Here is a 12630-nt window from a genome sequence, read left to right as displayed (position 1 = left end):
AGAGAACTTCAGATTTAAAATAATTGTCTGGGTCCCACTTTTCTTGCAGCACACACAGGTCTTCTCCAGCGTGGGGCATGTGGAGCCCTCTCCATGCAGCCCTGGGGGGACCCTGGCACCTATTGGTGTCCGGACCCCTTTGGGACTGTAGCACTGGGTCTGCTCCCTGCTCAGGTGGACAACTCCTCTTTCACCTTGTGGGTTGGCACAAGAGCTGTGTGTGCTCCTCAGGCATACCCACAAAATTAATTTTAAACGGGCAGAAAAATGTGTCAGCACAAGCAGGGTAAAACTGTTTATTTAAATATCCTTACATGTGTTTGCGTTGTCAAGGAAAAAGGTATGCCTGTGAGAAGTTCGTGAATGGCTCTTTTTTTCTGCCTTTTCAAAGTATAACTAAATTTGGCAATATCAGCTAAACGAATTCCCCAGTACGCTCTCTCAGATATCACAGATATACTGGGATCTGGGGTATGGTGTGTAGGGCTTAGCAACATACCTAGCAACCATAACAAATAAAAATGTCATGGTTCAGCTCCTCATTAAGGCCCGTAACAGGATTAATAAGTGGTGTGGAATGCGTGCTCGTGCTTTCACTTTAGCGAGGATTCAAACCGTGATATAAATCTGTGGGGTGGGAGGAGATGGCACAGCGCTAATGTATGTGCTGTGCGCCAGCACGGCCTTCTTGGAGCTGCTGGCCGGGCGCTGCTGCAACAAAATTCAGATCTTAAAAATAGCTTTGCTGGTGTTCTCTTCTGTGTTTAGCAAGAGAATTGTCACTTGTGCTTGTGGGGATCTGTCTCATTCAGCTGAGGGTCTGTTTGGTGGGTGAGTGATGGTACCTGCGGTACCTACAAGGTTTGGCCAATTCACTGGGTTGCCCAGAGTTGTGCAGAAAGCTTCAAGACCCCATTCCTGGGCTCTCCGACATTGGGATGTCCTGTGTGACCATGTAGGCTCGCGGGTGAGTAGGAGGGATGCCTGCAGTGGCTCCAGCGCCCCATTCTCATGTGCCTCAAGGAAAGAAATACCCCCAGTCCTTCCCCAGTGGGATATGCCAACCATGCCTACTTTAGCTGTTGGAAAGTCTGGATGGTCCTTAGCTGAGCGCATGCCCCACGTGCTCTGCATTTTCATTGGCTGCCAAGTGGGAAACAGTTGAAATAAGGTGTTGTTTCCTCCTCCATCACAGCCCTTTGGGATGGGCTGGGATGTGCTCGGGCAGGCAGCGCCGGCTCCGCTTTGTTCCTTTGGCTTTGCTCTGGGCTGGTTAGAAGAGTCGCTGAACAGGACAGGTGGTCAGGAGCATCTGGTCCTCTCTTCAGGCCCTACGAGCAGGCACAGACCACAGCAAGGTGACTCCAGAGAGAGCCCTCAGCATGGGCAGGTGAAATCCCAGCCCTGCTGCCAGTGCAGGAGGTGGAGGAGCGGGGCATGCACAGTCATTCTGCACTTCTTGAGGTTCTCCTTCCCACCTGGCCTGGGAGGCTGGGAGAAGACAGAGTAACTCCATTAAGCTTCGTGAGGGGACCTGGAGTGGGCTCAGGCACGTGCCATGCCCCGTCCTCTCTGAGACAGCGCTGCCTAAGGACACCCCTGTTTGTCACAGCTACCATTCCCTCCCGGAGTGGGACCAGATCGGTGCGGGTCACTTGGTAGAACATTCAGGAGGTCCAGGGCCACGGCCGAGGTTAAGTCTTAATGACTTCTTTTGGAGCAATTTCTCATTTTGGTTCCCCTCTCCTTTTATGTGCTTTTTGGGCCTCGTAGACATTCCAGGCATCTCTCTATGTATTTAGATTTGGGGATTATTGCCTTCCAAGCAGTGCTGGGGACTTAGTGCTGGACTTCAACTATCTAGCTGTTTCTCGGCCCCACTTGCCAAGAGCATTCAAGTATGTCTGCCACACACAAGGGCTCTTCACCCTCTATTAGTTACACCTACAGTTCTTCCCTGATTTCTTTGCTGCTTCTCACCCTGTCAGGTGCACACCACATGGCCCTGCATGGCTCCATGCATCCCACGTCCACCTCCATGCAAGGTCTTCAGCTGCTCCACACCTAAGGGGGCATTCAGGGTTTGTCCTGGGCTCAGCTCATGCCCGCGAGCCCCAAGAGGAATCACTGTGTCTGGTAGAGCCCGTGACTCGCTCCTGAGTCACCTCATGCCTTCCTTTCCTTGCTGCTGCTGGGCCTCTGCCAGCACTCTGCTCTGCTTGCAGGCTCCCCCGTGGCCAGAGCATTTGCAGGGCGGGGATTTTGACCTGCGATGATTGGGATGCAGGTGGTCTGTGGTCCCCAGCAGATGTGGGTTTGGGCTGCTAGACATCAGGCACAGTGACTGTGCTGGGATGTCCCCTTTCAACACCACCACACCGATGATGGAGCCACCTCGTCCTGCTTCTCTGCGGCACCGGCTTGGGAACCCTGTACTGGAGGGTGACGGAGGTTCACCCCACCACCAGACACTCCACATCGCTACTGTGTCCCCAGCCACCCTCCTTGGTGGCTCTGGGGCTCTCCCAGGGCATGCAGAGCACATCTGGAGCCAGCTGCATGGGGAGTGCTTGCTTTCAGTGCCTGTAAGGGGAGCAGAGGCAAACCTAGCTATTTCTTGGGCTCTGGAATGTTATTATCCCAACGAGAAGTTGTATTTACTGGGACCAGAAGAGCTTCTCACTGCACATTCCAGGCTGCAAGATGCTGCAGTCACTTCTCTGGGAAGGGGAAAAATCTCCTGCAGTCAGCTCAAATGCTGGCCAGAGGCTTCCAGCTCAGTCCAGGCACTCCAGAGCCAATCTTAAACATTTCTGGGGCTGAATGAGAGATGTGCAGCCAGCTAAGGCTGAGAGACATCTGAGCTTCCCAGCTCTGATCCTGGCCCTCAGGGCAGGTTAGGAGCACCTGGAAGGATGGGCACTGCTTCGCAAGCCCTGGTGGCAGAGATGCCCCTCCGTGTCTCCGTGCCAGTCCTCAGCGTCCCATCCCATCTTGGAGAGGGGAAACCAGTTCACCCTGGCCTTGGGAACTGGGAAAATGCTGTCAGTTAAGGATTACACTGCAAGGAAAGCCAGCCTGAAGGTCCAAACACCCATCTCCAGCCCCATGAGCCAGCTAAAGCATCAGATGGAAACTATTCAGAAAGTCATCCTCTCCTGCTTCTCAGGCAGCAAGCACACTTTTGCAGCAGTGCGTTTCATCCGTCCCACCCGGCTGCGGGCAGGATTCGGGCTCTGCCATGCAGGGAAAAGCCCTGCATAAAAGAAGAAAAGCCAAACACATACAGCTCCTCCTGGCAGCCCCAAGCCCAGCCAGGCCCAGGCGCTGTAGGAAGCGCATCCCCAGGCACAGGGATTTCGGCACCGTCCCTAAACACCGCAATGGCGTGCTGCAGAAGCATCCCAAAGCAGGCTGTGCAGCTGTGGCAGGGCAGACCCTGCTCCAGCAAACCACAGGCTCTGAGCTGCCCCATCCATCATCTTCTTGCTCATAACTGTGTTTTCTTTCCCCAAAGCTGCCCACCTTCAGCTTTTCCAAAAATATAAAAAATGAAAAGCCCCCTCTCATCTCAGCCAAGCTCCTTTGCTGGAACCCCAAAGTTTCTTCTCTGAGCTGGTAAGAAACTGGTAGCTTTTTCTTGCAATGGGCAGGATTTGGGGTTTTGCAAAGAGTTTTCACTCTTCTCAAGTCCTCTCAATCCTGCAATCCCTTTTCAAGGGACATTTCCCCTGGTTCACCCAGGGCATGGAGCAGTGCAGGTGCCTTGTGCTGGGACATGAGTCCCAGAGTTGTGCTGGGAGTATTGGTTGATAGTCAGCTGAATATGAGCCAGCAGTGTGCTCAGGTGGCCAAGAAGGCCAACAGCATCCTGGCCTGTATAAGAAGCAGTGTGGCCAGCAGGTCTAGGGAAGTGATTGTGCCCCTGTACTCGGCTCTGGTGAGGCCGCACCTCGAGTACTGTGTTCAGTTTTGGGCCCCTCGCTACAGGAAGGACATGGACGTGCTCGAGCGAGTCCAGAGAAGGGCGACCAAGCTGGTGAGGGGTCTGGAGAACAAGTCTTACGAGGAGCGGCTGAGGGAGCTGGGCTTGTTCAGCCTGGAGAAGAGGAGGCTCAGGGGCGACCTTATCGCTCTCTACAGTTACCTTAAAGGAGGCTGTAGTGAGGTGGGGGTTGGTCTGTTCTCCCACGTGCCTGGTGACAGGACGAGGGGGAATGGGCGAAAGTTGCGACAGGGGAGTTTTAGGTTGGATGTTAGGAAGTACTTCTTTACCGAAAGGGTTATTAAGCATTGGAACGGGCTGCCCAGGGAGGTGGTGGAGTCACCATCCCTGGAGGTCTTTAAAAGACGTTTAGATGTAGAGCTTAGCGATATGGTTTAGTGGAGTACTTAGTGTTAGGTCGGAGGTTGGACTCGATGATCTTGAGGTCTCTTCCAACCTAGAAATCTGTGTCTGTGTCTGTGTCTATGAGAGAGGGGAAGGAAAGAGGCCAGCTCCCTACACAGAGAAAGATCCTTGTAAAGCCCAAGGATCAAAGGGTGCCTCAAAGTGATTTATTTGCCTAACAGCCATGCTGCTCGGCCTCTTTCCCCTTACCAGGTGGACATCCCCTTTCTCCCAGGAGCAGGATTTTTTCAAATCTGGGCTGAGTTCGAGGGAAACGAGAAAGCTGCTTTTTGAAGGACTACCAGGTGTCATCGCAGAGCCCTGCTGCACTCAGCTTTCCTTTAGGAAGGTGTTTTTGTCCTGCTGGAACAAACCCTTCTTCCGCATAGCCCTGCTTGGGGTGCTTTGGCCAGGCAGTTCCTGCTGTCCCCAGCCACTTTGGGGGCTGCCTGTGTCACCAGCTGCCCGTGCCCAGCCCCGAGCCCCATGCTGGTACATCCCAGCACCTCCTGCCTGCCCTCCCAAGCAGCATAAAGCAGAAAAAAAATAACCAGGGCAGGTTATTGCCACATAAACCCAGAACCCATTCCCAGATGGCTTGGGGTGAGCATCCCCCCAGGCATGCTGGCCACACGCGCATCGGGTACTTCATTCCGCTCTGCACCTGCTCAGAGGCTATATCATCCTTTAATTGTATTAAAACCAGAATAATGAAGAAACATGCATAATGTTGGTGTGGTTTACATGCACAAGCGCTGCACTAAGGAACGGGGCGAGGTGGGAGACCGCAGTGGTGCCTCCCCACGGCTTTTACAGCTGTGTCAGGACAGGAGCTGCCACCGCACCCGAGATATTCCTGCAGCTGCATTGACAGTGGAGGCAGGGGGGTGTTAAACAATGAAATATTCACACCTTGAGCTCCTGCAACATGAGCACCACATGCAGCTGAAGCGGTCACTGTCCCTGTGTCACATTCATGCTGGCTTACCCAGGGCTTCCACATGGTCGCAGACGGATGCAGGTGCGTGAGCACATGTGCCAGGGGTTTAAGGAGCTGCTGCCCTTCAGCTGAAGCATGGGACAGCCCTTAGGTTCTTCCACCCATCCCTCCCCTCTGCTCCTCGCACAATATGATGCTGAGGGCTCACTCATCCCTCTGGGACTCATCCTCTGCCCGCTGGCGATGTCCCTCATGCGGACGAGAGCCATCCGGGAGGTGGCAGAGGAGATGGTGCTGCAGGGATGGCGTGCTGACGGGCCAGCATGGCACAGGGGAGGTGGCAAGAAGCATTTTCAACTTCCCCACAACTACTTCAAAAAAGCACCAGGTGAGGTCCTCCCCGCGCATCTCTGGTGACCTGAGGGTAACTGACCCCAGCTGGTGCCAGGGGTTGCAGGAGGCAGGGAGCAGGAGCTGCTCCACCGGCTGTAGGGCAGCGCCTCTCCCCTTAAGCTGTGGGACACGATGCAGGCACCCATGCAGTGGCTTCAGTTTTAGACAGTCTCAAACTCGCTGCCTCGGAAACAGGCTGTGAGCAGAGGCTGGGAAGAACTTGTGGCTTCTCAACACATGCCGAGAACTACAAGCAGCGACATGCATTACACCACACGAGATTTCTACGCTGCCCTAGGGCTCGCTGGGCACAGCCTCTGCTGCCCTGAGCAGCACCAAGTGCTCGAGCTCTGCCCTGCAAGCCCTGACTGGGATTTTCCCAGCTGCGGCTGGGGGAAGCCCAGCACCGAAACACCGAAACGCTGGGAGTGGCACCTGCCCCGCAGACTGGGGGTCTCAGCATCAGCGGGGAGCATTCACGTGAGCAAGCCCAGGCCAGCACAGACGAGGGCTGACAGCACCAGCTTAGCTTCTTTCCTACAAAAAGGAATTAAAGAGGAATTAAGGAGCTTGGTTTCTGTCCACTGCCTTGCACCACATATGTGTAGAGGCTCTGGGCCATCCTGCTGGAGCCTCGGGTGAAGACGATGCTCAGCTCTCGCAGCCCAGCAAGCGGATAGCCCGTGCACCCAGTTTCTGTTGCACCTCATTTGCTGTTTTTTCCACATAGGTAAGTGTAAAAGCCACCTGGAGGCTTGTGATGCAGAGGGGAGGACAGCTGGCTGTGGGGCTTCAGCACATGCCACCACCTGCAGCGCTCCAGGTGGGGGATGCTGAGGAGGGACCATCACCGTGGGTCTGGCCACGTGCATGTGAGACCACCCAAACCCTGCAGCTGCCCCCCAGCCCCCCCTAAAACTCGTAGGCAGAGACGAAGACAGTGATTTTGGAGAGGTGCTTGGCCTGGAAGGTGCGGTCCAGGTACTCGGACATGTCCACATCCACCTGGATGGTCTGGGGGCCCTTCAGGCTCTGCACGAGGATGAGCTCCCCGGTCTGCCGGTCTGAGCGCTGCATCACGAAGTGGCCCCGGTTGTTGCCACCCACGATGCCGAAGCGGAGGCTGTCGGGCCCCGGCCGGCCAGGCGCCGCCGCCGTGGCCATGCGGAAGAGCGGTGTGGGGGTCAGCAGGTTGGAGGGCAGGGGCAGGTAGTGGAAGGAGATGGTCTTGGGCGCCTGGTGGCATGACCTGCTGTCCATCGGGCAGGGGTTGCGCTCGCACTGGCTGTGGAGGCGATGGAGAAGGAGGCTTTGAGGGAGCCCAGGTGGACGTGGAGGTCCATGTCCCCCTCCCTGCCCAAGGAGGGAGGTGGCGTTGGACCAGCTTGGTGGCTACAGACATATTTAGGGGACAGGGCCCCTTCCATACTTACAAGGGCGATGTTTTCACATAGGTGATGTTGCCGCCGGGCTGGGGACACTCAGGGCGGACACACTGGAAGCTCCCTCCTGTGTTGATGCACATCGTCCCCTGCGTGCAGTTGTCCTGTGACAGGGCGCACTCATCGATGTCTGCAAAACAGGGTGGGACAGCGGGTCACCCTCCGAGGGGACCTAAACATCCTCTTTGCAAGGCTCATTTTGGCAGAAAACAGGTGAGCAATTCGAAACGGATCAGGCATCACCACTTACAGTCTTGTTTTTAGTTTGGATCTCTTCCTGGGGACCACCCCATTCACATGGGGCAGCTCTGTGACTCGGCGATGCTCTCCCTGCTCTCTGCCAGCGAGGCACAGCCCCAGAGCATTGTGCACCACTTGCATGTGCTGCAGCCGCCTCCCTGCCCTCCCCTGCCCTCCCCTCCCCTCCCCTCCCCCCCCCCCTCCCTTCCGTGCCCAGCAGGGAAACCACCTCTCCATACAAACCCATGGAGATTTTTGCGAGCCAAGATGCTTGCAAGCAGGGCAGGGGAAAAGAAAAGAGTTGGAAAAGGAAGTAAAGATGGCATTTTCCACGTGGAGAAGCAGGGGGCCTCACCTTCACAGCTCTTGCCGTCAGCCAGGAGGCTGTACCCGCCGGGGCAGGCGCAGCGGTAGGAGCCGGGGAGGTTGATGCAGGCGTGGGCACAGAGCCGCGGAGCCCCCTCCGCCTGGTACACCTCGCACTCATCGACGTCTGCGGGAAAACAAGGCAACCCTGCTCAGCCGCAGCCCTCGTGGGTGGCAGCGGCCCCACTGGCGGACCCACCACTGCTTACCCTGGCAGAGGTTGGCGGTGGCCGTGCCGCTCATGTGGAAACCGGGCTCGCAGCGGCACTGCTGGGTCCGCTCAACCTGGGCGCAGCGCGGCTTGCGGCTGAAGGCAGGGTCGGCCGTGACGCTCAAGGGCGGGGGCGCTGAGGGGCACCGCAGGGCAATGGTGAGCGCAGAGCATCCCTGCTCAGCTCCCATCCCCAAGGCCATTTGTGCCACCCGATGCCCCATGTGCTAGCCCAGGGTGCCAGCCCCGAATCTCAGAGCCACCCACCCGTCTGCGTGCGGTGCTGGCAGGCGGCTCCGCTCCATGCCGGCGGGCAGAGGCACCGCTGCTGGCTCGGCTCCTCCACACACGTCCCGCCGTTCTGGCAGGGGCTGCTGGAGCATGCGCTGATCTCTGCCATGCAAAAAAAACACTCCTTTTCTTTTCTTTTCTTTTCTTTTCTTTTCTTTTCTTTTCTTTTCTTTTCTTTTCTTTTCTTTTCTTTTCTTTTTCTTTTTCTTTTTCTTTTTCTTTTTTTTTCTTTTTCTTTTTCTTTTTCTTTTTCTTTTTTCTTTTTAGGCGCATTTAGCCACCCCATGGCACATTCACCGAGCCCAGACGCCAACCGTTTGCAACACGGTGATGCTGCCCCAGTGCGATGGCTTTGCTGCAGTGGAGGGAGCCTTCAGATGCCCTTTTTGCCCCCCATCTCTGCTGCTGGGCTCCTTGTTTGGCTCTAGCTGCTTTTCTCAATGAGAAGAGCCAAACCACCGCCATGCAGGCTGCAGTGACCGGGGACAGCTGCGATACCTCCCCTTTGGTGGACCCCAATAGCCCCTCTTGTTTCAGGAAGCGAGGATTGTCCCCGCTCTTGCAGCTGGACCCAGCAAGCCCAAGCAGATGGACACAAAGCAGCCCCACAAGCATGGGCTGCTGCCCCATAGGCCTGCTCAGGGAACAGAACCTGCAAACAAAATGTCTTGTTGCTGCTTGCAGTGAAGGATGCCACGACCAGAAACCCCATTTGGGAGGCTTTGCCACCCCTTCCCATCCCCTTGGCAAGCCTGGGACCAGAGGCTCTTCCCACAGCCACGTGGAGCTGGGATCAGGACCTGGAGCACCCAAATACATGAGGGGCAACAAGAAGGCCTGTAGGTGGTGATGCAGCTTCACTCTGCCTTGTCAGTTTGGAGAACCCTTAAGCAAGACCAAACCACACTTTTCCACACCACCCCAGCCTCACCAGGCAGCCTGCCTGGTGCCAATTTTACCCGAGGAAACGCTTCCAGCGGCGGTGACCCCATCCAGCCCCTGGCGAGGGCACCGCAGCAGTACCTGTGCAGCGCGGCTCCTGCCCGCTCCAGCTGCCGTTGGCCTGGCACGTCCGCGTGCTGGAGCCCAGCAGCTCGAAGCCGGGGTTGCAGGCGAAGTGCACCTCGTGCTCCACCAGGTACTTCGTGCCAAACTTGCGTCCGCTGGCTGGGGCTTGCAGGGCAGGACAGGACACTGCCGGAGCTGTAGGGAAGGGATCAGGCAAGGGGGGGCCACAAGTGGCTCCCCCTGCAGCTGCAGGTTTCTCATGCTTTCCCAGCCCACCCATGCCTTGTAGCTCTATCCGTAGAGATGCCCAAACCACCGCCCATGCTTCGGCCCTCGGCATCCCGAGTGGAGGCTTGGAGTGGATCCCTCCGAGGCCCCTGCCCACCGCGGGACTCACCAGCTGGCGGCTCCAGGGCAGCCTTGCTCAGGGCGGCGTGCAGGGCGCTCAGCCGGCTCCTCATCAGGCGCAGGCCCTCGGCGAAGCGCGTCTCCTGCCCCTTCAGCAGCTGCTGCATCTGCCGCACGGTGGCCAGGAGCTGCTGCCTGCCCAGGCAGCTCTGCAGGCGCAGTGGCTGCTCAGTGGGGCACACGGCACTCCATGGCCCCAGCCCCAGCCCTGCCACCCGTATGGCTCCTCCCTGGTCCCATTTTGTGACAGCACAGGGGAGTTTTGAACGCGGTGTAGAAAATCCCTAGCTTGGGCATGGTGTCCTACATCTAAGAGGGCAACACAGTGCTCCCAGCCAGGCTGTAATCATTTCATTAGCCTTGGGAGAGATGCCGTAATTCATGTTTAGTCCTGCTGGAGCGAGAACCATGTCCCACTTCCATATTACAAAATAATAGGAAAACAGATGTCTTGCGAGTTCTTCTGGGGCCAGAAACACTTGTGGGACTTCTGCCTGCAAGCTAATGGTTACCAAGAGACTGACTCATGCAGGCGACGGGCATCGTTATTATAGGTTTCCTGTGGAATTGACTGCAAACTGAAGAAAAAGAGCAAGAGCTGGGCAAAGCAAAGTCAGTTTTGGAGCTCAGAGATTTGCAGAGCACGCAGGGTGGGGGACAAACACTCCCTGGGGAGCCTGCAGCCCCTTTTTTGCTGATGGGGAAAGGGCCAGGATCTGTGCAGCCTGAGGCCGGGGGCAAGCAGAGCTGGCGGGGGGGGGGAGGGGAAGGAGGGGGGGGATTTGTGGCTCCCCAGCCACAACGCATGGCAGGGAGTTATCCACCTCTGCAAACAGCGACCAAGGGGGTGCAGAGGAAAAAGAGAAGCCAGCATGCTCGGACCACTCCACAACCATCCCCTGCCCGTGCTCAGTGCCTCTCGGGGTCGTGGGGGATGAGCTGGGTCCTGCCTGCAGCTCTGGGGTGCACCGCACAGGAGGAGGGAGGAAAAAGCAAATAGATGCCTGGCATTCAGCTCACTTTAATAAACAGCTCTTTGTTAGGGCTGGTTTTAGTTAGCTTCATGAGCCAGCAGAGCTCCCTGCGGGACATTGAACCATAACAAACCCCCATTGCCCTGCAAAAATGGTTGTATTTTTTGCTCCCGGTGTACTTGGTCATGATTTCAGGTGTGGTGAAAATAAAATAAAATTATTAAAAAAAAATACACAAGCCCTGTTTAAGTCTTGCCATACACTGACAGCCTCCTTGCTCACACCTCCCTCCCACAGCTGCGGGTGCAGGCAAACCTCTCCTCCCGCCAGGCTCCAGGCAAGGGGAGCAGAGCAGCACTGGGACGTGCTCCCCAATCACTCACCTGCCAGCTCCGGGAGCCGGGGCGAGGTGTTCACAAGTTGCCTGAAGCTGGGAAGGAGGCTTTTAAGAGCAGGGAACACACAATGCATTTGCACACTTTAAGCTTCCTGCTTTGGCAAGAGGAAAAAGAGGAAAGAGACCCCCCACACCACCAGGAGGCATTCCAAGGACCCTGTGGCACTCCTGTCCCATGGGAGGCAGAAGGATGAAGCCACACAGGGAGACGCGTGCGGACACCCCTAGCCCCACGCGAGGATGAGCACCCACGCCCAGCACCACTCACCTGGGACGCCCGTGCCGCCGGCCGTGCCGCCAGGCACAGCAGCAGCAGCAGCAGCAGCAGCAGCAGGAGGCTGCGGCGAAGCCCCCAAGTCATGGTCCCGCGGCTCGAGCAGGGCTTTCAGCGGCGAGGAAAGGCTGCAAGCTCCCTCCGCCCGGCACCTCTGCCTCCTGGCTGGGATGAGTTATCCCTCCCACGCCGGCCCCGCGCACCGCGGCCGGGGAAGCTGAGCCCTGGCGAGCGGCACAGGCGGATGCCAGGCGCTCCCTGAGCCCCAGCTCCTGCCACGGTCACCCCAAATGCTGCCTGGGGGAGCTGGCTGAGTGCCCCCCTTCTGCCTGTAGGACACCCCCCAGCAGCGCCAGGCCTGCTTTTTAAGGGGGAGCTGTCTGTGGTTAGTCACACTTGCTGCCACCATCAGCCATTCCACTTTGCTGTCACCTTATCGTGCTGGCTGCCTTGACTTGGACAAACCTCCGTTGCTGTGCCCAATCTTTGGCGAAGCCCATGTTGTCAGCCCAACGTATCCCCGTGCAAAGCAAATGTTTGTGGCCAGATCCACCTGGCGCGATCCTCTTCTGCAACACCCCTTTTTTTTTGCAGAAAGGCCATTCCTGTAGCTGCTGGGGCAAGCGAGCACTGTGCAGCCCCTCACCCACCAGCCCCACGCTGCAGCCCCTTCCCCAAGCCCGTGTCCCCCACCCCAGCCCGGTACACCACCACTCACAACAGTATTCAATAAATGCTGCACTGTGTGGGGTCCCTGCACCATCTGCTGGGCACGGCACAGAAATGAGAGCTGGGGCTGGAAGGCTCAGGGCTCAGGGAAGGGCTGAGGAGGCTCCTGGGGCAGATTTTTTTTATGGGGGGGTCTTCCCTCCCTGCAGCAGGGTGCTTTAGATGAGCCCATGCTATGGGAAGAGAAGAAATCCCCCCCCAAACAGAGGAGGGCATCGCAGGGCCACTCCATCCCTCCTGGGCCTCCACATTACAGCCTCTCATCTCCCCGTCCTCATAGAGGAGTGATGGTTTTCTCAGTGCTCAGACGGGCAGGATGCTCGGTGGCTGGCACAGGTGGCAGGGCCACCCCTGCAGCCTGCCACTGGCCCCACAGGGATGCACCAGGGACAAAACAAAACCTGTGGTCTGCGAGAGGGGATTTTGAAGCACCTGGTGCACCTGTTTGGGGTCCACTTTGCAATGTTCAACGGGGATGTCCCGCAGCATGAAAGCCCCCCAGAGGGCTGTATGTCAGCCCTGACCACCCACAGGGCTGCCTGTTGAAAAAGCCATGGAAAATGCTGG

General features: G+C 57.2%; 1 protein-coding gene across 1 annotated transcript; it reads right to left on the bottom strand.

Moving 5' to 3' along the window:
- Positions 1 to 5059: 5059 nt before the first annotated feature.
- FBLN7 (fibulin 7) lies at positions 5060 to 11522 on the bottom strand. Its single transcript, XM_035565388.2, has 8 exons — positions 11329 to 11522; positions 9679 to 9838; positions 9297 to 9476; positions 8250 to 8375; positions 7981 to 8118; positions 7761 to 7898; positions 7157 to 7295; positions 5060 to 7008 (listed from the first exon to the last, which is right to left on the bottom strand). The coding sequence occupies exons 1-8, from the start codon at positions 11419 to 11421 to the stop codon at positions 6636 to 6638; spliced, it is 1347 nt and encodes a 448-aa protein (XP_035421281.1). The 5' UTR covers positions 11422 to 11522; the 3' UTR covers positions 5060 to 6635.
- Between the last annotated feature and the right edge of the window lie 1108 nt (positions 11523 to 12630).

The sequence above is a fragment of the Cygnus atratus genome, chromosome 3, assembly GCF_013377495.2.
Source record: "Cygnus atratus isolate AKBS03 ecotype Queensland, Australia chromosome 3, CAtr_DNAZoo_HiC_assembly, whole genome shotgun sequence".
NCBI classification, from domain to species: Eukaryota; Metazoa; Chordata; class Aves; order Anseriformes; family Anatidae; genus Cygnus; species Cygnus atratus.
This window is presented reverse-complemented; position numbering and strand designations above follow the sequence as displayed.

Excerpts from the sequence above, each read along its gene's own strand:
- FBLN7 (XM_035565388.2), bottom strand. The coding sequence starts at position 11,421 with ATGACTTGGGGGCTTCGCCGCAGCCTCCTGCTGCTGCTGCTGCTGCTG. Across the intron at positions 7,296-7,760 it reads TGACGGCAAGAGCTGTGAAG|ACATCGATGAGTGCGCCCTG; the intron begins GTGAGGCCCCCT and ends CCTGTTTTGCAG. Across the intron at positions 7,009-7,156 it reads TATGTGAAAACATCGCCCTT|CCAGTGCGAGCGCAACCCCT; the intron begins GTAAGTATGGAA and ends TCGCCTCCACAG.